Consider the following 24,802-nt stretch of genomic DNA (forward strand, 5'->3'; position numbering starts at 1 on the left):
AAAGATGTATATGATGTTTTTTAAAAGAAAGATGTACATCCAAATATTTTTAAAATTTATAGTTTGGCTCTGTGGAAAAATTATATACCCAGAATTCAAAATTCCCTAGAGAAATTAGATAAATAAGTAAAATACTTATACTTTTCCAGTTTCTCTCTTAAGTACTATTTCATACTTCCATCCCTAGTCTTACAATCAGTTATTTACCTTAAAGCTACTCCTTCAACAATCAAGTTAGCATGCAGGAGAGAGTCTGACAAATAGCTAGTATTTCTATTTCTTGCCTTTCAATTAAATTTTCCTCATTTTAGAATTTTTTTTTTTTTTTCAAAGAACTGAACGCAGTTCCTTTCTTCAGTACCCTATAAGAGATCCTGGCACATTAATAGGCATTCAAATTAACTGCTTAGAGAATGAAAAGGATATATATTTCAGAATAAGAAGTAGGTAACCAAAAAGCACTCTGCTCTAGCACTATTAAGGAGTTTGAAAAGACCTAAAAGATGTATATAATACTGGGTTAAGATAGTATTGTTACATCTTTACTGAATGGATTCTTAAGAGTTTATCGATGTTAACTCAACAATCCTCATAAAACTCTTCTGTGGTGGAAAACATTCTCATTTAATTCACAAAACAAGTCAATAGCAAAGTCAGGTGGCAATACCTTATCCAGAAACTTTCAAAATCAAGACTTGAGATTCTCAAACTTAAATGTAAATTACAATTATCTTGGACTCTTTTTAGTACGAATGGAAACCCTCTTAGTAAGAATCTCTGGTAATGGGGCCTGAGTATTTATAACTGGAAAAGCCCTACAGATGATCTAATGCAGAGCCACGAGAACCACTGACATGAATGCACCGAGACTGAATTAAGCACACTAAGACTTCTCATACATTTCTAATAACTGTAGTTCTCTATAGTCCTAATCCACAAGGGGAAAAAAGAACACAGTGTCAACGGAAGGTGATGTTAAGTGGCCACAGATCTAGCAATGTAAAAATGAACAGTATGTCATTAAGAAATGAGAGGATGAAGCACTTATAAGCAATCAAAAAAAAAACCCAAAAACTTAAAACTGAAAAGCTTAGCAGTTAGGATTTCCGTGTGTGTGTGTGTTGGGTGTGGGGGTGGGGGGACCTAACATCTCAGTCCTCCCAGAGAGTTTCACTATGATACATATGATTTTTTTTAATGTTTACAACATGAACCCCAAACCATTAAAAGCTGAATTATGTTCAAATGTACTATGTTTAAAAGAAAACATTATATTAAAGATTTCTAACAAGGTGGTTGAAATAAAACTAAATTTAAACATTTAAAGGGGACAAGTTTTTATTATGTAGAAAATTCACTTTCATAAAACTTATTCCATGACAGTATCAAATTACTTGACCAAGATAACCCTCTTCTTTAGACATGCTACCGAATATATTCTGGCAATTTTCAAGTATCAAATCTACCTTAGGATGACTAAGCTTTGCCATATGATAAAGGATCAGAAAGCAATTATTGCTTAAAATTCATGGCAGCTAAAGATGACATAATATTGCAGTATTTCTCACCACAAAGCTTATATGGAAGGGAGCCAGGTCTATATGGCTATATAAGCTCCAATATTTTTACTAAAGTCTGCAAGGTAACTTCATCTATATTTCCTATGCAGATCCCCAATCTAACATGATATAATGGGGACACATACTCAAAATTTTCATAATGGCAAAAATTCAAGATTTGTGAAAAGTGTTGGTGGAGAGTAGAGTCCTCTAAGCATTGTTGTTGTGGTTGCCAAGTCATGTCCAACTCTTGCGACCCCGTGGACGATAGCCCACCAGGCTCTTCTGTCTATGGGATTATCCAGGGAAGAATACTGGCGTGGATTGCCATTTCCTTCCCCAGGGAATCTTCCTGACCCAGGGATCAAACCTGCATCTCCTGCAGTGGTTCCTGTGGTACAGGCAGATTCTTTATTGCTGAGCCACTGGGGAAGCCTCTAAGCGTAATACACTACAATTATTTGAGAGACTTACAGGTGCTTTTAAGGAATTTAAAACAAGTAACACTGATTCCTAAGCAAGAGGTAAGCTTTTCCTTCTCTTCATACAAAAAGGGGAGAGTTACTTTAATGAAAAATCTGAAGTGTGAATTTTTAAACACAAGTTCAAAGCTGTGAGAATCCAGACACAAACCACTCATCTGGACACTGCAAGGCCAGGGTTAAAAATAGACAACAACCATTCTCTCTCCTGTCACATGTAATAGGTCAGGACAATGTAAAAATTCTTGTTTTTGTTATTCTCACAGCCCTGTCTGCCATGTATTATCTGCAGTAATTTCACTGTCCTAAGAATGTCTAAAAAGACTGGCCAAAACATCTTCTTACATGCAATATACTCAAATTAGGCCAAATTTCTTTCATCCAGCAACAACATAAATATATATATATATATAAAATTAAATAAATGACTTTAGGAGTATTATGATAATACATTATAAATTAGTTTATCTCAAATCAGATAAGCAAAAACTAAACTTAAACTCTGTAAAAATAAGATCTGTATTACTTAGGACATAATTCCAAACACCCCTGAAGAAGATAATAACCTAAGATTTAGTCAGAATTTCAGAATTACAATCAAAAATAGTATCAGAAAAACATGGCTGTAAAGTATCAAGGAAAATGTACAACTTACATATGTTGTTTTTTTAAGACTTGAAATAACTGATTCACTTTTTTCCATAGCAGAAACTAACATAACATTGTAAACCAATTATACTCCAATAAGATAATAAAAATAAACCGATTATAGATACTCAAAATAAAAAGTTTTAAAGATTTGAAACAGATTTTGCAATGAACACAAGTAACATAACCACTATCATAATTTTAGAAATTAATATTTTCCTTAAACAACTTGATTTATTCATTAATGTAAATTTTTTAAAGCATCATATATCACTGAGAAAAACATTAACCCCAAGAAAAGAAAAGGAAGAAAGAAGCAGGGAGGAGGGAGATAAACGGATTGCACAAAACATGAAACATAAAATGTCAATAATTATGAAAAACACACAAGTTTTAGTATGACCAATAACCAAAGAAAGTAAAATTTAAACTATAATGAGACATTCATCTTAAGTTACAAAAGAAGCAAAGTTTCATACTCAAGGTTATGAGAGGGTATGGACAGACATCTTAGGTCCACTTCAGGCAGGAATGTAACTAATAGGACATTGCTGGAAGGGGTAACATTATTAGGAAACTTCACTTATTTTGCTTGGTTGTTTATTTGCTTATTTTACTTATTTAATTTTTAAAGAAACCTTTTAAAAAGTTCACACCTTTTGATTTAGCAGTACATGAAAATGTATACACAAATATTTAAAGTGCAACATGATTTAAAATGAAGGCAAAGAGAAAACAACTTTCCAACAACATAGCAATCATTGAATATAATGTGACATATCAAAATAATACATATGCAGCTAATATTTGTAAAAACCTTTAATAACTTTAAAAATAGCTTACATACTCTAGTTACAAACAGGAAATTCAATGAACCTATACAAATTTGAAAATAGAAAAGGAATATGGCAGAAAACGGAAATACTTATCTCTAAGAATAAATGGGTTATTTTCATCTCTGTATTTTTCAAAAATTTTTGCAGTAACCATATTTATATATATCCCCAAAGCAGCATATTGGTAAATGTTTAACATTTTAAGGGGTTAGAGAGTAGGGATGCTGATTTCCACGGTATAAATATTCTCACCGTGGCTAATTTCAAATTACCAACGGTTTCAGAGTCAGCTTGCCAAATTCCTGAAAACTTATTAATCAGCTCTGGCAAGCCAGTACAAACCGCAGCATACCACATATCCAAAAGTGCACAAAATGCATAAATAATGATGATTACTTAAATCACAAATACAAAAGTAGCCCTCAAAATAAAAAAGATCATGTTATAGAATTTTTTAGAAAAACAAAAGATGAAAAATAACTGTAAATTATACAGAGTTCCAAGATGTCCTAGGAATATCAAAATGATACATAGAGTCAGCTACTACTGTATTGAAGGGAAAAAAGGCAGGCAATTCCTAATAGTATTTATGGGTCACTTGTTTATTTACTAAGCCATTCATTCACCCATAGTATTTACTGAGAGTCTCTTAGGCCTACTATTCCATGCTCTTGGGATATAGCTGTGAATAAAATGAAGTCCCTGCTCTTATGGAGCTTACATTCTAGTCTGTATCACAGGTATTGCACAACCTTTTTCTCATGACCAATTGGTACTGAATTTTCCTGAAACAGGAATACTAAAATAAGTAAGACTAATATGAATGAGAAGCAAGGGCACTGCATATTATCAGTTTTTAAAGAAAAGAGAGATATGGAGTAAGAAAAGTTTGTTCAAAAAAAAAAAAAAGATGTGAAAGGGAAGTGGAAATTTTAAAGCAATGGCCTACCACCTCCATGCAGACATGCATCTCTTCCTTACTCCTGATGCAACAGTCCAACTTTATTAAGCCACATGAGACTTATAGTCCAGCCAAGTTCCTGACTATAAGATTAAGCAATAGTTTGGGACCACCACCTTAAAATATTCTCTTACTTTTGCAGGAGAACGCTGTTTCCGTTTCTTCTTTTTCTGTAAGTCTACTGGCTCTCTGATTTGTTTTTTGTCTCTCATCAGTTGCTCAGATACATCAGTGAAAGTAATTTCCTGCTTTACACTTATCTGTTAAAAAAAAAAAAAGCCAATTTTAGAAATAAACAAAAAGTCCACTGTGACAAACAGCCATTGCATGCTTAATTCTTTGCTAAATCTACATACAGATGTTCCCAGAAAGATTACTTGTGTGTGCAAGTAAATAGTATGTTGAAGAATTCAATAGGTAATTGACATATAAGAATCAACAGTATATAAATTGAAGGCATAAACTAGGATTTTATAAAAATTTATCTGGAAAAAAAAAGATTAAAGCTGTCCTGGGAGAAAATAATAAGATCTAGGAGAATAAAGTAGAAGTGAGGATACAATTTCACTCCCATATTTAAGAAAACTGAGGTTAAAAGCATAAAAAAAGGTGAAATTCCAAAATCAGTAAAATACTAGGGGACCAGACTTCATGATGGGTCTCAATTTGTCAATTTGTCAATTGGTAAAACATCACACAAACAACAAAAAATTCTAAAAGGTAATTTCATCAAAAAAAGGAATGATAATCTAACAATAAAATTTAATTATCTTTAAGTTCAATGTTTTTGGCAATATCTTAACCAGTATTTTCCCAGGCTCTACAAAAAACCATCACCAAATATGTCTTTTCAGAATTACACATGGTTTTAGGCCACAGCTATGTACAAGACAATTCTAACTACATAATAAGCAAAGAAATACTACAAGCATTAAGATGTCAAAACGTTATCTCATCTTTAGAGCTCAGCTCTCATAGATGTGAAGATATGTCCTAATATGTGGAGCGATGGTAGCATCAATGCTCATCAGAACTGATGGTACACAGTCTCCCACTCCTCACCACTACATTTTCAAACTATCCTTGAAATGAAAACACAAGTATATTAAAACTAAGAAACTTTCAACTTAACAGGCTCTGAAATACATTTAAAACCCTTGACCCTTCAACCAGAAGAACACAACGAGAAGTCTGAAACCTGGAAGGGGACGCTCACCCAACCATGCTTGCACCCTGATCATGAACTTCCAGCCTTCAAAACTGTGAGAAATAAATTTCTGTTGTTTATAACGTTTAAAAAAAAATCTTGATTAAAAAATATATATATTGATAATACTCCAGAAAGTACAATGTGCTAATGGCTATATTTTCAAAAAATACACTTAAAAAGGGGGTGCTAAAGGTTATAAACATCTTACAGACTTATAGTTTAAAGTCAGAAGACATAGCTGTGTAGAAGGGTTCATGAGGAAAATGCAACATAAGTTAGGGATTTCAAACTGACAGAATACAGAACTGGAAGTTTGCATAAACTTCTGAAATGTGGGCAGCATCAGAACTGTAAATCAAGGAGAACTCAGGCATAAAAACATGCCCATAAATGATTATTTAGCTAATAATTCTATCAGCTTAGAGAATAGTACTAGTGACCATTCTTGTAGCTTCTTTTAGTGTAATTATTTGAAATATACAACAGAATGGTAAAGTCACCTCTAACAAGGCTTCAGAATACACATGTTACCATCTCTGAAGTGATATTTACTGAAACACAGCTACTGAGGCTGGGTATGAGACAAGGAAAAGCGACAACAGACTAAGCAGCTGTTGAACTGCTCTCTCTTATGTTGCAAGGGCACCATAAAGTAGTTCCAAACATTTCTGCTGGCTGATAAATTACAAAGAAATCACGAAAATACAGAATGCAGCAATAAGAAAGAATAACATTTTTTAGCAGAAGTGTCAGGTAGAATGTAAGGCAGATTCACAAATAAGTTCTGCCATTAGCAGCTATTTAAACCAAGGAAGAGCCTTTATGTGCAAATAGTGAAAAAGATTAATACATACATCTGAACCTTTTAGCTATTTCTACATATATGGAGAGTGATCATATTGGTACTAACACTGACAAATGTAAGGTGCACTTCTAACATTATCAAAGTATAGAACCAAACTTAGAAGTATCAATGAATCAAAGCACTGTGAATGCTAGTAAGCACACAAAAACTACATTTTTAGAATACTCCAATAGGCTTATCACTCATGAATGAAATAAGGTAATCTCCACATGTAATACAACCACATACTAAAGTATATGGTCCAGCCTAGAGTACTTAGAAAAGTTACCGGTAAATCCACAAACATAGAGAGACAGGTATGAAAATGACAAGGCAGCTAGCAAGAATGCGGCGCAAAAAGCCTGGGAAAACAAATCTTCACTGGCCCAAGGAAGACTACAATAATCTATAAAGACACAAAATCTTTTTAAGCATGGCAAAAGAGACAAAACTCATCTGTAAGTTTCCTACTTCTTCCTTGAGAAATATCTTTAAACAAAAATCAAGTTCTCAGTGTTACTTTTCACCTAAAATAAACCAAAGTATAATTAATCAAAGCAGGTATCTGTAGATGTTGATTTTGGGGGGGAAAAAACTTATTAATTTGCTGGATTTTTTGAAATGTACTCATTAGAACATCAAGAAAATCAATAGGCTAGGAAGTGTGTCAGATTAAAAAACAAGTCTCTCATTTCTCCCCCATGGCTTAATCTTTACCATTTCACCTAGTCCCATGTGCAACCTCCTGCCTACATCTGAGAATCTGAATGTCAACGCTTTGCTCACTACCAAATCAGAAAACGTCATCAACACTGTTAATCACCCTACTCATACTTCTTTCTTAAGACTTTACTAAACCCAGACATTTCTCCACCTGCAACTCCTGCTCATCCACTAATCAAAGCTCCATATGGGCCTCCCACTTTCAAGACAAAGGAGGCCATCAGGCATTACCATCCTGTGTCACACTTACTTTATATCATCTAACTTCTACCCCAACACCCTTTCAAGAGGCAGAGCCCATGCTTCCTCACCCCTTGCCACTTCCCAAGCTGGTTCATTCTTGCAAGTTTTTATATATATATATACATATATAATTAGGTATATGTATATATAAGATATATACATATATCTTAACTATACTCAAGTATTCCTCATTTTTTATTGTTCTCTCTTTATTCTCCCAACTTTAAACTTTAAACATAGGAGGCCCTTCTATACTGAAAAAAATAAAAGTCTTTCTCTTGATTATAATCACTAGTAATTCATGCCCAGAATCCAGAATGATATAAGTCTTTTTCAAGACTTATATCATGTCTGGCCCAAACATAAACTATCTCACTTTTCTGTTTTTCTGTTTCATGTGCCTGTATCTTATCTTGGTATCTAAAAGGAAGATATTCTTCCTTGATTTTTCTCATAACAGCTTTCACTCATTATTCAATAGCTGCTGCTGCTGCTAAGTCGCTTCAGTTGTGTCCGACTCTGTGCGACCCCATAGACGGCAGCCCACCAGGCTCCCCCGTCCCTGGGATTCTCCAGGTTAGAATACTGGAGTGGGTTGCCATTTCCTTCTCCAATGCAGGAAAGTGAAAAGTGAAAGTGAAGTCGCTCAGTCGTGTCCGACTCTTAGCAACCCCATGGACTGCAACCTACCAGGCTCTTCCGTCCATGGGATTTTCCAGGCATACTGGAGTGGGGTGCCACTGCCTTCTCTGTATTCAATAGCTACTAAGTGTTAAATTCAGTCAGTTTAAAATAATACAATGAAAACTTTAAATTTACTGAGATTCTAACATTGTACAGAGCAAAATACTAGATAAAAAGAACACATTCTAAAATCTTTCCAAAGATCTTAAAATGCAGATGGGAAGTTTTCATGCCTTAAAAAGAAAAAAAGAAAGAAAGAAAGGAAAAAAAAAAAAACACTAATGAACTAATAAAATGGCACATATGTGGCTCAACCTAAATGAATGACACAAGGCAGGAACCAAATGGACAAACTCATGAGATCTGAAATAACTGCAAAAAGCTTTCTAGATTGAGTAAGAAACTCAATCAGAGCTGCACATTTCTCACTCTATCCTCTTTTTATTTTCTTCTTACACCAAACCTGCTACTCTTCCCAATTACCTTCTTCCACACTCAATAATGTTAATAAGCAATTTAACAAATGTAGGCATACCTAAAATAACACTGCCAGACATAGTATGTGATGAACATTTGACGTGGTTTGCAAATTTTGGTCTACCCCTAACTCCCAAAGTGACCCCTTACAATCATTTGACCTCTTCTTACTCTTTATTCTTAATAACCTACGTCCGTATCTATTTCAAGCTTTACAGCATTATAATCTACCAATGTACTCTTCCACAAATAAATTAACATAAGACTGCTTTCTTTCCATTTCCCCAGTGAGGAATATACAAGAGCTCCTTACTGCCCTTCCTATCAATTATACTCTTCCCCAGCTCAGCTTTCATGATTCTGCATGATCTCCTTTAGAGTAAAGACCTAGGTCACTTGGCAGAAGTATCTGTCCTTACCATCTCTCCATTTCTGAAGCCATATGTTCCCTTCAATTTTCAACTTCACTTTTAGGTATTCTCAATCATCTTCCCACCCCTGCTGAAGAAAAAAGAAAGCATCTTTGTGCTTTCCTCTATACTGTGCTGCTGATTCCACTACTACCCATCTTTCAGGCTCTGCATCTTCCCTGTCTCTAAAATAATCTTACTTCATCAACTACTTCTCTGCCTAAAAGTATACTTAAATTTACCCCATAAAATTTCTTGTGGACCAAAATATTTCCAACAACTTCCATTCTCTTACGGCCGAACTTTTTGAAAGAACAGTCTGAAGTAAGTATATAATATATAAGTAATTGCCACCAAACTTAAGAGAAATGGTTATTCTGAGAGTAAAAATAGTACACAGTCATATAAAAAGAATGTGTTTAACTATCACTAGAAAGAAACTGTTCCAAAATATTGCGTAGGAAACAAATGGAATCAAAGTGACCACAAGCACAACAAAGTGTTTAAATGTAAAGAGAAAGATATAAAACAATTAACTGTACTGTAAATACACTGATTTTTCTGGGCTCCAAAATCACTGCAGATGGTGATTGCAGCCATGAAATTAAAAGACGCTTACTCCTTGGAAGGAAAGTTATGACCAACCTAGACAGCATATTAAAACGCAGACATTACTTTGCCAACAAAGGTCTGTCTAGTCAAGGCTATGGTTTTTCCAGTGGTCATGTATGGATGTGAGAGTTGGACTATAAAGAAAGCTGAGCACCGGAGATTTGATGCTTTTGAACTGTGGTGTTGGAGAAGACTCTTGAGAATCCCTTGGACTGCAAGGAAATCCAACCAGTCCATCCTAAAGGAGATCAGTCTTGGGTGTTCACCGGTAGGACTGATGTTGAAGCTGAAACTCCAATCTTTGGCCACCTTATGCGAAGAGCTGACTTACTGGAAAAGACCCTGATGCTGGGAAAGATTGAGGGCAAGAGGAGAAGGGGACGACAGAGGATGAGATGGTTGGATAGCATCATCAACTCAATGGACATGGGTTTGGGTGGACTCTGGGAGTTGGTGATAGACAGGGAGGCCTGGCGTGCTGCAGTTCATGGGGTCGCAAAGAGTCGGTCGAACGACTGAGTGACTGAACTGAACTGAAATGATGTTAGCAATATCTGAAAGTACTCATGGAGTCCAGGAAAAGAGAAAGTTAACACCAAGAATATATCCCTATGTATATGCATGCATGAGTTTATTTCCAGGATGGTTTTGGAAATAACAGATTTAACCAGTCAACAGGAAGATTTCTAATTGCAAGCTCACCAAGCCACAGAATAGGGCAGGAAGGAGAAGCAGCACATTGATGGACAGGCCTTGGTATGAATCATAAACCACAACCCTCCCTTTCTGTGTGACCTGACAGCATGTCAACTTCTGATACAAGCTACATTTGTCAGGGCTTGAGAAAGTCCATAACTATCTTTTGATTTTGAAAAGGTTCAGGGACCCACAGTTCACAACAAACATTCTAATCTACTCCTCTGTAATATTTCTCATTAAAAATTTATATTTTGATTGCTATATCAGCATTTTACAATTTAGTAACTATAAGATGAACTGGAACAAGTGATCATATCAAGTTATCTTACCTGAAATAGTGCTGACAATCCCCATCTTACCCAGAAATTCTATTCTTTTAACTTCTGTATCTTCATGGTTCAAGTTCTTCCCTGTTCCTCACAGAAGTTCTTCTGGATCCATCCTTCTACTATATATGTACCTTTATTTTGTAACAGTTTTAGTAAATCTCTATCAAAGTTTTCAAAGTATGGTCCAGGGACTCCAGAAGATCCCTGACACTCTTTCTCGTGGGTGGTCCATGAGAGAAAAAAACACTTTCACTATAATACACAGGCTGGTTTTTTTTGTTTTTTTCACTCTCCTCTTAAGATTATATAGCAGCAGTATTCAGAAGCTAACATGTGATGTCACCACAGACTAAATATATTAGCAAATATGAGATAAGCTAGACAATAAACAGATTGTAAAATTTTAAAACTTCACAAAATTTTTATTTTAGAAAAGTTATATTTCACTAAAAAATATGCTATGTGTTAACATGTAATGCGATTTATTTATAAAAATAAAAATTTTAATTGTTTTAATTTATAAAACGGTAAATATCAACATACATAACCAACAGAAGCAAGAGTTAAGAGATTTCAACATTTTTAAAAGCAAAGGGGTTCCAAGGCCAGAAATTTTGAGAACCACTGATCTAGATACATCTTAACTATATTTTGCATTCCCTCCCTTTTCTCCATTCAATCTCGTTCAAAATAGATGCCTTGGCCCAACCAACATAAATTAGTATAGATGTGTGTGCGTTTGCCAATTAGCAGACACACACATAATGCCTAACTCTGTGTGCTAAGATCACTAAGAAGCAATGAAACACACCTAGCATCTAAAACTTAGTTTCTAACTACCGTTATCCAAACAAAAGGAACTGGAGTTCCTTGGAGAAGTGACTGATTTCAACAGGCAAGGAGAACTATATATAAGATGACCTTGGAAAATTTTGTGGTGCCAGAAACTAGAGTGCATGTCAAAAGGACACAAGAGCTTGTCTGAAAGAGTTCCTAATGGGCAAGCTGAAACAATGTGAGAAAATAATAAATGGTAGTACCAGATTATAATGCAAAGAATAAAACAAATATCCATTCTGATATAAATGGAATTTTTTTTAATGGAGGGAAGGGACAGCTACAATTAATGTGAATATAGAAGGAATGAAGAAAATACAAATTCACACTTAGGTAAACACCACATTAATAACTACAGTTGGCAGGACCCACCAATGGATGCTTACAAAGGTAAGTAAAATTTTGAGTAGAAATAGGATATTTAAACAGACTCAAACTATTCAATATTTCCTACAAGATATCTGCCAATTACAAAAGAAAAAAAAGTGACTTTAAAATGGGGAAAACTGGCATTTATCACCTTACCAAAGCACAGAGAATGTAGTAACACCAGTAATAAGACATATCTCCACATTTTATAATCCCTGATATGATGTTCTGAAATGAGCACAACACTTCTGTGGGATTTGTCAAAAAATAAAAGCACCAATCTAATCATAAGAATATATAAGAAAGACTCAAAAGTCATTCTACAAAATAATCAATACCCATCAACTATCAAGGTCATAAAAGATAAGGAAAGACTGAATTGTCATAGAACAGTGGAGACTCAATGGACTACTACTCAGTCATAAAAAAGAATAAACCAACGTTATCTGCAGCAACATGGATGGACCTAGAGATTATCATACTAAGTGAAGTAAGTCAGAAAGAGGAAGACAAGTATCGTATGATATCACTGATAACATGGAATCTAAAATACAACACAAATGAATTTATGAAACAGACTCACAGACAAAGAAAACAAATTTATGGTTACCAAAGGAAAAAGGTTGTGGAGGAGGGATAAATTAGGACTTTCCAATTAGCAGATACAAACTATTATCTATAAAATAAATAAGACCCTACAGTATAGCACAGAGAATTATATTCAAAATCCTGTTATAAACCATAATGGAAAAGAATATGTGTATAGGTGTACATATACATACACACACATGTATAATTGAGTCACTTTTTTGTAAACCAGAAATCAACACATTGTAAATCTACTACATTTAAATAAAAAACAGCGTCTATATAGTGTTCTACAAATCTGTGATTCCTCCTCAGCATTAGTAACTAAGATTTATCTAATATTACTATGTGCCAGACTCTCTTCTAGGTGCTATGGATACAATGTTTGGAAGGCATGCAGAGAAGGAAGGGGGTGCACGTGGTCTCTATCCTGTATAATCTATTGCACTTAATCCTACAGGAAGACTGTGAGGTAAGCATTTTCATCCCATTTTACAAATAAGAAATCTAAGGCTGAGAAAGGTTATTTGTCTAAGAAGGGAAACAAAAACTTACACCCAAGTCTTCCAAATCCAGCAACAGAGACTCTAATTACTGTAATCTGTGAATTATTTTTTATCCTCGCATTATCAATGAAGAAACTAAAACATCACGGACGCAAGTGTCTTACCCAGGCTATCACTGGGACTAGATTTCAACACTAGTACTTAAACCAGGATTTTATATCTTTTAGTTCAGTGCTATTTCCATTACTATAACTGCTTCTTTATAAATCTAATAAATCATTCAAACATTTTAAAATGATTTTTGCACAAACATACTTCATTTTCCCTTATAAAAACTATAGTTTGGTTGCTTCCAGAATATAGAAAGAATTTCTAGTGGTTCTAGAGAAAGGAAATAATTTAAAAAATAACAAAGTGGACAAAATGTCAACAATATTTAGATAAAGCGTAAGACCTGAATTTCAATCCTACCTCTTCCAATTATTATTGGGTGAACTTGGCTTCCAAAAGTAGTACGGAAAAACAAAAAAAGCACAGGGTGAGAGTTAAAAGAAATGAAATCTAATCCCAAAGAGCAACACTAGCAGTGTCAGAAATACAATACTAGCAGTGTCAAGCTAAACAACTAGAATTTTAGTCATCTGTAACTTTCTTCACCTTTAAATGGAGGGAATAATTCTCACAGAATCTCTGCAGAGTTAAAGGGATTATATATGTAAATCATCAACTATGGCATATAGCATTATAGTTGATTTTTGATGCCATTCATTATCATGATTTCCCCGGTGGCTCAGACAGTAAAGCGTCTGCCTACAATGCAGGAGACCCAGGTTCGATTCCTGGGTTGGTAAGATCCCCTGGAAAAGGAAATGGCAACCCACTCCAGTATTCTTGCCTGGAAAATCCAAGGATGAAAGACCCTAGTAGGCTATGGTCCATGGGGTTGCAAAGAGCTGGACACGACTGAGCAACTTCACTTTCAGTATCATAATCATTTCCTCACCTGTTAAGTAGTGGCAGCAATAATATCCAGTTTATACACATCAGAAAATCCAATGAGATTATACAAAAACTATAAATTCTAAGTAATTATTATTATACAACTGCAGATATGTAATTGCTTAGATACATGGAAGGTTACCAATTTCTATAGAGCATCTCAACTTAATACATCCTATTATCTAAAACTCAATATTGCTAAAAATAAAATCTTTTTTCACATCAGCACCTCCTTCTAAATTCCCTGCTTCTTTTTTCTTCCCCCTGCCTTTCAGCAACCCAGTCTCTCGACTATAAAGACATCTTTTAATTTTCTTCTCCACTCTCAAACCAAGACCAAGCCCAGTTATTTCTCTTTTTCTTAGTATCACACACAAATCTGGAAATTATATTCCATATTTCCTATTCTAGATCATTTTTAAAGAAATTAAGTTGGGAATCTCATATACTACAAGAGGGAGAATAAAACGATCAACATTTGTGGACTATAAATTAGGCAGTATATATCAAGAGTCTTAGGAAATCTATACAGAAGAAATAATCTCACATGACAACACTACATATAATATCACAATAACATTTACAACTGTAAATAAAGTGCAGTCTAATACACATAAAGAAACAGTGAGATAAATTACAATATAGCTATATGATATACATGAACGAGAAATCTTACTTTTGAATAATTTTAATACTGAGATGCTCATGGTTTAAGATTAAATGATATTAATAAATATGGATAAATATACAATTTTACACAAACACAAATATATATGCAGCAAATTTTACACACACAAATATATATGCAGAAAAACAAAGGGAACACTAAAATACTAACAATGAAATGTTAGTAGTGATTATCCTGGAGTAGTAAGATTGCAGCAATTTCTATTATCTTGATAGCTTTTTTAATTTAATTTTTATTTTTTTAATACCAAAAGCATTTTGTATTGGAGTATAGCTGATTAACAACACTGTGATAGTTTAGCTTTCAAATTTGTACCTTTTCTTAACAAACAATGTATTATTTTATAATCCTAAAAAGACATTAAGTCCAATCTTAGTACAAATTCTTAGGATTAATTAAAGAAAAATCTATTTATTATTATCTTAATATACTAACTTATTGAAATATTAAGCCAGCAAAATGAAAGTGAAAAAATTTCTATGGGTGAGTTGGGAAAAAAGCAAAAGTCATCAAGTAAATCGTGACCCCCCTATCTCACATCATCAGCAAAATTCAATTCCAAACAGACTACTGATCTAAATGGGAAAGGAAAACTATAAAGTTTCCACAAGTTAACAAAGGAAAATATCGTCACAACCTTGGGGCAGGCAAAGAACTCTTAAACAGGACACACAAGACACCAAAAGGAAAAGACATAAACTGAACTTTGTTAACACTGACTTCCGTTCATCAAAAGAGTAAAAAGGCAAGTCATAGTGGAAGCATAGAAAAGATAATTGATACATATATATCCAACAAATATAAAAGAATTACCACAAATCTGTAACAGAAAGGAACACCCTAATAGAAAAAAGAGCAAAAGATGAACATGCACCTTACAAAAAAATTATATCCAAACTGTCAGTAAACATGAAAGGCACTCACATTAGTTATCAGTGAAATGCAAACTGGGAAAAAAAAAACAACCCACACTGAAATACTACTACCATCCCACCAAAACAGTTAAAATTAAAGTACTGACAATGCCGAATATCATGGATACAGAACAACTAGAATAAACTGGCAAATCCATGAGAAAAACTTCTGGATAGTAACTCTTATAGCTGAACATACACATACCCAGCAAACTCCAGGATATAACCAACAGAAATGAGTGTGCACATGCGCCAAAGACACATCGAAGAATATCTGCAGCAGGAAGTTCCTTGGCAACCCAGTGGCTAGAACTCAGCGCTCTCACTGCCAGGGCCCAGGTTTGATCCCTGGTCAGGTAACTAAGATCGTACAAGCCAGAAAGCATGTCACCTGACCATCCCCTCCAAAACCTACTTGCAGCAGCACTTTTCAGAACAATCAACATCATGAAACAAGATGCCTATTATGCTACAGAGAATAAATTTTGATATAGTCACACTACTGACAATTACACAGAAATGAGAATAAACTACTACTACATGCAATAACCGGAGAAGGCAATGACAAGCCACTCCAGTACTCTTGCCTGGAAAACCCCATGGATGGAGGAGCCTAGTAGGCTGCAGCCCATGGGGTCGCTAAGAGTTGGACATGACTGAGCAATTTCACTTTCACTTTTCACTTTCACACAATGGAGAAGGCAATGGCAACCCACTCCAGTGTTCTTGCCTGGAGAATCCCAGGGACGGCAGAGCCTGGTGGGCTGCCATCTATGGGGTCGCAGAGAGTCAGACACGACTGAAGCGACTTAGCAGCAGCAGCAGCACATGCAATAACATGGATGGATTTATCTCATAAAAATGCTAAAGAAATCAAATATTAGATAGTACATACGGAATTCAAAAGTCAGGGAAAGCTAACTAACTGTGATAAAAGTGTTCTGATAGGAAGCAGTTATCTTTAGGAATTAGAGGAGTGTTGTGACTAAAAAGGACACAGGGGAGGGCCTCTGGAATGCTGATAATGTTCCATGTCTTAATCAGGGCAGTAATTACACATGTATGTCACTTTTGAGGAAATTCATCACTAACAATTTGTGCACTTTTATTTCAATAAAAAGATATACACCTAGACAAAAAACATTACAAATATGCAGATATATAGATAGATACAAGAAACACGCTTGTATCATACGGGTATCTATATATACAAGCATGATCCTTTCATCATTATTTCATTCAAACAAATCTAGCAATAACATAAATATTCACCAATAGGGGAGTGATTAAATAAAACAAGGCACATCACTTAATCATTCATTAGAATAAGAAAGCAAGCTTTAGATATAATAACAAGGAAATTTCTACAAAATATTATTAAATGAATAATGCAGACTTCAAAAATATACAAAAATAACATTATCTAATTTGTATAAAATAAAATATATGTATATTTTCATAAGATATATATTTACAAAACACATATAGAAATAAAGACATTTCTGAATGTTTTTCTATAAATTAAAAATTTTCAGGTTATCAGTATTAGCAGGTATCTCTTTGGAATTAGAGTAGAAAAGAAGGAACTTTTACTTTTTTTGTTCTCCTCTATACTAATTTTTATAATGACTATGTAGTCCTTTTTTACAATGAACTTCATTATACAAGTATGAAAAAAGTCAAAGTACACATCTCTGAGACTGATCTAGCTAGATGGATGCTATCAGAGCCTTGTCTATGACTTCCAATTTGGGCACTATTTGATCTAAGAAAGAGTATAACTCTCACTCAGTACCACTATCTCACAATTCCAGATCAATTAATTAGGTATCAAATATCACACAGAACTATATGAAAAGTGTTAGGAAACTAGCTATGTTACTAAAGAATATAGAAAGAAAACTCAATGGCACCCCACTCCAGTACTCTTGCCTGGAAAACCCCATGGACGGAGGAGCCTGGTGGGCTGCAGTCCATGGGGTCGCTGAGGGTCGGGCACGACTGAGCGACTTCACTTTCACTTTTCACTTTCATGCACTGGAGAAGGAAATGGCAACCCACTCCAGTGTTCTTGCCTGGAGAATCCCAGGGATGGGGGAGCCTGGTGGGCTGCCGTCTATGGGGTCGCACAGAGTCGGACACGACTGAAGCGACTTAGCAGCAAGGGGAAAAAAAAAGTTGAGTCTAACAACTTTAAGAGCACTGGAGAATACTGAAAAATAGACCGTTCTAGGTTAGCTCCCTAAAACAACCGACTGATAGAGATACTTTGATTCATTTACTTACCAGGTGAGTCGAAATCAATAATAATAAACAATAATATGACTCTCATCAGGAAAAACTATAAAGCAAGATTACTTATTCTATGTTTTCTGCTAAAACAGATTCCTATCAAATAGGATACTTTCTAAGAGCCACATAAAAGAGTAAAATCTTGTTTAAAAAAATAACCTTGGGGAACTGATATAAACTACCATCTATTCTCTTTAAAACAAGTTCAATTAATAAATCTATTTCTGAAAATAATATTCAAAGAGTATGATGAAGTGAAAAGTATCTGAATGGGGGGGTACTCCTTAAAGCATGCAGACACACAAAAAGTCAACACAAATGCCTCAAAAGACAAGGACCCAAGAGTCAATAAACATAAAATTACTTCTGAATCCCTCAAATGAACTTTAAAAGAAACAAAGAGTAGTAAGAACTGGCTATAATAAATAATTTTATTGAAAAGTATACAGTGTAATAGAAATAACAAGTTGGGATTTAGCCAAAAAGAGAGGAAGAAACATATCCTACCAATGACTATTTAAGCAAATAAACAAAATCAAATAGATTTGTCACCTTTCAAGATGATTGTGAAAGATCATTGATACCAATAAATGTAATCCAATCCTGTGACTAAAACAGAGTGCAAAATACATGGCAAAATTAGTATTTTAAAATCACTGACACAAATAAAATAATACTTTTTTCTTCTCATTTTGTTAAATAGGAAAGGAAAAGACACTTATTCCAGAACATGTACTCAAATTCCTAACAACAGCATGTTAAAGTTTTATTCACTGAAGCAAAAGGTATTTGGGGAAATGTCTATATAATCCTTCTTAAACTAATGACAGGATTTAAGGCAACTTTTAAAACTAAAAACAAAAGAGAGGTTTTACAGCAATGGCCAAATATGTCTTGAGTTTCCTAAGCCATTAAAATAATCATGAATACAAAATGCATAAAAGGATGTCTACAATTCTATTCATACCGCTTTCAGAACAGAAATTCATGACTAAAATCTTCATGACTGCTAAAGTATATTTTTTTCAGGAATCACAAACACTTGAAATACTTTACACTTTATTATATCACTATATGACTGGAGCATGATTTTTTTTTTTTTTTTATAGCTCCTAATTTACATAAAATGGGATCTTCCCAACCCAGGGAGTGAACCTGGGTCTCCTGCACTACAGGCAGATTCTTTACCAACTCAGCTACCAGGCAATTTCCTTGGGTAGGGAAGATCCCCTGGAGAAGGAAATGGCAACCCACTCCAGTATTCTTGCCTGGAAAATCCTATGGATGGAGGAGCTTGTAGGCCATAGTCCATGGGGTCGCAAAAGAGTTGGACATACTTGACTATAAATTATTTAAAAAATTCTTTCAAAAAAGTGCAATTCAGTACTTTTCTAGGAAACAAATGTGGCATATATCATTACAAATAACAATTTGTTTCTTTCTGTCAATATAAACATGTCTTTTACTCTTCAACATATCTGATATCAGTTGGAAAAATATAGTCCACAAAGTTTCCAATCCCTTTTCTATAAAAAGAATTAAAAGGACAAGCCAAATACTTTTTTTTTTTTTCAAATTTCTGAAATTAATTTTTAAGTTGAAAAGCTTTCTAACACAACGCTATCCAAAACGTCCTGAAATAATGGAAATGTTCTTTATGCTGTCTAATACAGAAGTCATTAACCACATGTGACTATTGAGCACTTGAAATGTAGCTAATGCAACTAAGGAACTGAAATACTAATTTTAGTTCATTTTAATTCAAATTTCTAACATGCTAGAAAACTAAGTTCTAATGAGCATACTACAGACATCTGAAAGTTGGCTTGCAGATTGCTGTTGAAAATGTACAGCCACATAGCTGAAGCTGGGTGATTGATTTAGAGTAATACGGTCATGATAAATCCTGAAAGCCAGCAGTTATCACAAATGAAGAACTTTACTTAGCAACTATCACAGAACAATAGGGAGTTTATACAGGTTACAGAACCTAAACTGTTATTAACAGTTTAAGGAAACACAAACCTCAAGTTTCTGTTTTGAATTAACTAAAAAGTTAATATGAAGTAAAGTTCTGTGACTTCCAAGTGAATTAGCAAATAAAAGGAAAAAAAATCAACATGTTCAATATCTATTTTTAAAAAGACTTTAGCATACACTCTAGAAAGGATGAAAGGCCTTGGAGCTTAAGTTTTCACACTGTGAGGAACCTAGATCATACTGTTCTACATCAACACCCTCTCTTTAATTCAAAAATGTATATTCATGATCCCAAGATCTGCCCTTCACAACTCTGCCTTACCAGCAGGAATGCATAAGTAATAAGGAAGGGATATAATTTCTCATCTCTGTTAAGTTCTTCTATAAAGCAATATTACACAAATCCTAAATTCTGGCATTTGGTATTCAGTATGAGATAACTTTCCATTGATTCATTCTCAGAATGGACTCAGATTTATCATCATCTATTAGGAGTAATAGGACTCAACTATGGACTACCCAGAATTTGGAATATCAAGCAGATATTTAAGAAGCATTAGAAGAACAAAGAGTTGAGAAAAGTTCAAAATATGCTGGTAAATGAAGAGATAAAAAGCAACATGTTCCTATGCTCGGTATGCATATCAAAGAAGCACTGAAGTACATATACCAAAATGTTAGAAGTGATTATATCCAGTGACAAGGGGATAACAGAGTATTTATCCTAGAGCTATGTATACCTATGTTCACCCAAAAACCTACACATCAATGTTCACAGCAGTTTTATCTGTAATAGCCAAAACATGGAAACAACTAAAATGTCCCTTATTTGCCTACAAAAGTCCATCTAGTCAAAGCTATGGTTTTTCCAGTAGCCGTGTATGGATGTGAGAGTTGGACCATAAAGCAAGCTGAGCGCCAAAGAATTGATACTTCTGAACTGTGGTGTTGGAGAATACTCTTGAGAGAGTCCCTTGGACTGCAAGGAGATCAAATCAGTCAATCCTCAAGGAAATCAGTACTGAATATTCATTGGAAGGACTGATGTTGACGCTGAAACTCCAGAACTTTGGCCACCTGATGCAAAGATTGAAGGAAAAGACCCTGATGCTGGGAAAGATTGAAGGCAGGAGGAGGAGGTGACAACAGAGGGTGAGATGGTTGGAGGGCATCACCGACTCGATGGACATGAGTTTGAGCAAGCTCCAGGAATTGGTGATGGACAGGGATGTCTGGCGTGCTGCAGTCCATGGGGTCGCAAAGAATAAGACATGACTGAGCAACTGAACTGACTAACAACCATACCATGGAATTGTGTGTGTGTGCTTAGTCACTCAGTCGTGTCCGACTCTGCAACCCCATGGACTATAGCCCACCAGTCCATGAGGATTCTCCAGGCAAGAATACCAGAGTGGGTTGCCATGCCCTCCTACAGGGGATCTTCCCAACCCAGGGATTGAACCCAAGCCTCCCACACCACAGGCAGATTCTTTACCATCTGAGTCACCAGGGAAGCCCAAGGATACTGGAGTGGGTAGCCTATCCCCTCTCCAAGGGATCCTCCTGACCCAGAAAGTCGAACCAGGGTCTCCTGCATTGCAAGTGGATTCTTAACCAGCTGAGCTATACCATGGAATACTACTATATATTAAAAAAAAAAAAAAAAGAACAAAGCATTTATATATATAACAACTCAGATGGCTGTCGAGGGCATTACATTAAGTGAAAAAAGTCAATCTCAAAAGGTCACTTAATATATTGATTCCAGTATCTATTGATTCCAATATCTCAAATAAAATATTCTCAAAATGATGACGTTTTAGAGACAAAAAACAGAGTAGGGTAGGATAGCCAGGGGTTAGGAATGGTGGGGGCAACAAGAAGCAGTGTGACTACAGAGCGGTAGCACCAGGGAGATCTTTGGTATGAAGGATTAGTTCTGTATCTACTTGTAGGATAAAGCATACAAAAATGGACATGTTGTAGCAATGTCAACTTCTTTATTTTGAGATTTTGTACTATAGTTATATAAAATGCAATCACTGGGGAGAAACTGCCAGACTGGTTACATGGAACATCTCTATATTATTTTTGCAACTACCTATGAATCTATATAATTTCAAAATTAAGGTTCTTTTAAAGAAAACAAAAGGATAAATCTTATCCCTTCCCCTTCCTGACTTTCCCTATCTACTTAGGCTCCATAAACCATTCACCTCTAAGGCCATACTGCGGAGCAAAACATGGTTTCAGGTCCTAGACAGAATGAAGAGGGTACTGGCATGGGAGGGCTGCCCAAAGCAAGACATCAGAGTGTAAGCAGAGAGAGGAAGTTCTCCAGATACAAGGGCAGTTCAGCATGAAAGTGTCAGAGCCCAAGCAACATAAAGAAGGGTCTATGCTGTGGGTGAACAGCAGCCTTGAGCAAGGTACCAGAACTAAGTGGTGTGAGGACTGAGCATGGACCAGCACAGTGTACAAGGAGGGATCCATGTGGTGACTGAGGCCCAGCACAACTGCCAAAGACATGCAGGGGGAGGAAGGCATCCACACAGGAGACAAGGGATGGCTTGCACTGCCATGGAGTACAGGAGCTGGGTGAAGAGAGTATACCTGTATAGGAAGAGGAGAAGGGCAACAGTGCTAAAGGGAAAATAGTTACATACAGGGGTTGGGAGGAGGATCTGATCAATTAAGTAAATAAATACATTAAGAATAACAGAACCAGGCTTATTACTGTCTGAGAAAGGACTCATAAAATATGGGAGGAAGCAAACTAAAATGTACTCCGTGGTAATAGACTATAATTGGAGGTATCAGTGTGAACTCATGGTTTTCAATACTTATAGATAAATGGATAATTATAGATGTAAATGTATGTACATATATACATATAAATGTATGTAAGTATGTACATATATATATACTCTCTGGCTTTATCCACTAACAGTCCTGGGAGCAGTTATACTCCACCAGCAATGAGCAGCACACTGAGCACTCAGATCTTGGCTTCTAAATACCATTCTCCACTAAAATGAACTAGGACTCCTTAGAAAAAATGTCTGATTCCAGGGATGGGCATGTAAAATACAATATAAACCTAGAACATCTCATGACTTAAAGGAAGTGCTCAAGGACTGATGGGACAGGTCAAAAGAACACAGAAGCCAACCTGAAGAGGCTCAGATTGGCCAAATCATCAACTAAGCATTAATCACAGTAGTAGATTTTACCCAGTGAATAAAACTTCAAAATCAATATTGGTTCAAATAAACAAATTTCAAAGTATGATGAGGGATAAGATTAACTTTACACTGGCAAAACCTGGCAGACCCTAGCTAGCTCAATTAACTGATCAAAGTGAACCATCATCAGAAGGGGGAAAATAAAAATCATGTGCCACCTGTTCAAACCCAAACCACTTTTTGCAATACACCTGCCAAAGTAACAACTTAAGTCTAAGAGGAAAAATCATATAAACCTGAACTGAATGACATTCTACAAAATAAATGGCAATTTTTACGTATGATGATCATAAAATTTTTAAAGAGAGGAACTAACCCAGACTAAAGAAAACTAAAGAGACATGACAGTTAATGCAATGTATAATCTTAACTGGATCCTTCTGCAAACAAACTTTAATGCCTGGAGAATAAGTAGATGAGTAAGGATATAAAAGAGTTATGTAAAGAACAAATGTATGGATACCAAGAGGGAAAGGGGATGGGTGGGAGAAACTGGGAGACTGGAACTGACATATATGCACTACTGATTCTGTGTATAAATTAGATAACTAATGAGAACCTACCAGATAGCACAGGGAACTCTACTAGATCCTCTATGGTAACCTAAATGGGAAGGAAATCCAAAACAGGGGATGTATAACGCATAGATGATTCATTTTTGCTATACAATAGAAACTAACACAACATTATAAAGCAACTATACTCCAATAAAAATAAATTAAAAAAAAAAAAAAGAATACAACTAGCCAACTTGACCTAATTGACATTTACAAAAAACCCTCCCGACAACAGTCAGACTCCACATTCTTCTCAAGTGAATACAGAGCATTCACCAGGTAACCACACAGTAGACCTTGTAAGACTCAACACACTTCAAAGGACGTAAGTTGTACATGTATAGCCTCTGACCACAATGACTAAATATCAATGACAAAAAGATACCTGGAAAACTTCAAATATTCAGAAATTAAGCATGGGTCACAAAGAAATCACAAAAGAAATTGAGAACTTTAGAGCTTAAAATGCTTACATCAAAAAGAAAGATCTAACTACCAAACCTTCTACTTTAAAAAGCTAAGAAAATAAGAACAAATTAAAATAAAGTAAGCAGAAGGAAAGAAATAACTTGAGAGTAAAGATGAAAGTTGAAATGAACAATGTGTGTGTGCATTCAGTATTGTCTGATTCTTTGTAACCCCATGAACTGTAGCCTGCCAAGCTCCTCTGTCCACGGAATTTTCCTGGCCATGACTGCAATTTCCTTCTCCAGACAATCTTCCCTCCCAGGGATCGAACCATATCTCCTGCATCTCCTGCACTGGTAGGTGCATTCTTTACTAATGACGCACTAAAACCAAAACTTATTCTTTGAAGAGACCAGAAAAACCGACAAATTTCTACCCAGATTAATCAAGAAAAAGACAACTGGCACTATCAAGGTGAAAACAGAAATTATTACAAGTCCTTTAGACAGTAAAGGAATTGAGAAAATATTATGAAAATTTTTGTTCAGTCAAAAAATGAACTCCTAGGCACATACCCTGAGGAAATCAAAACTGAAAAAGACACATGTACCCCAAAGTTCACTGCAGCACTATTTACAATAGCTAGAACATGGAAGCAACCTAGATGTCCACCATCAGATGAATGGATAAAGAAGCTGTGGT

General features: G+C 35.3%; 1 protein-coding gene across 9 annotated transcripts in view; it reads right to left on the reverse strand.

The window, feature by feature from the left end:
• ZNF148 (zinc finger protein 148) overlaps nucleotides 1-24,802 on the reverse strand; it is a 146,599-nt gene that overhangs the window by 53,881 nt on the left and 67,916 nt on the right. For all 9 annotated transcript variants that reach the window (XM_027536520.1, XM_027536596.1, XM_027536577.1 and 6 more), the window contains one exon: nucleotides 4,621-4,746. In XM_027536520.1, coding sequence (XP_027392321.1) covers nucleotides 4,621-4,746 — 126 coding nt within the window. The remainder of the gene's footprint in view (nucleotides 1-4,620; nucleotides 4,747-24,802) is intronic.

The sequence above is a fragment of the Bos indicus x Bos taurus genome, chromosome 1 (assembly GCF_003369695.1).
Source record: "Bos indicus x Bos taurus breed Angus x Brahman F1 hybrid chromosome 1, Bos_hybrid_MaternalHap_v2.0, whole genome shotgun sequence".
In the NCBI taxonomy this organism is placed as follows: Eukaryota; Metazoa; Chordata; class Mammalia; order Artiodactyla; family Bovidae; genus Bos; species Bos indicus x Bos taurus.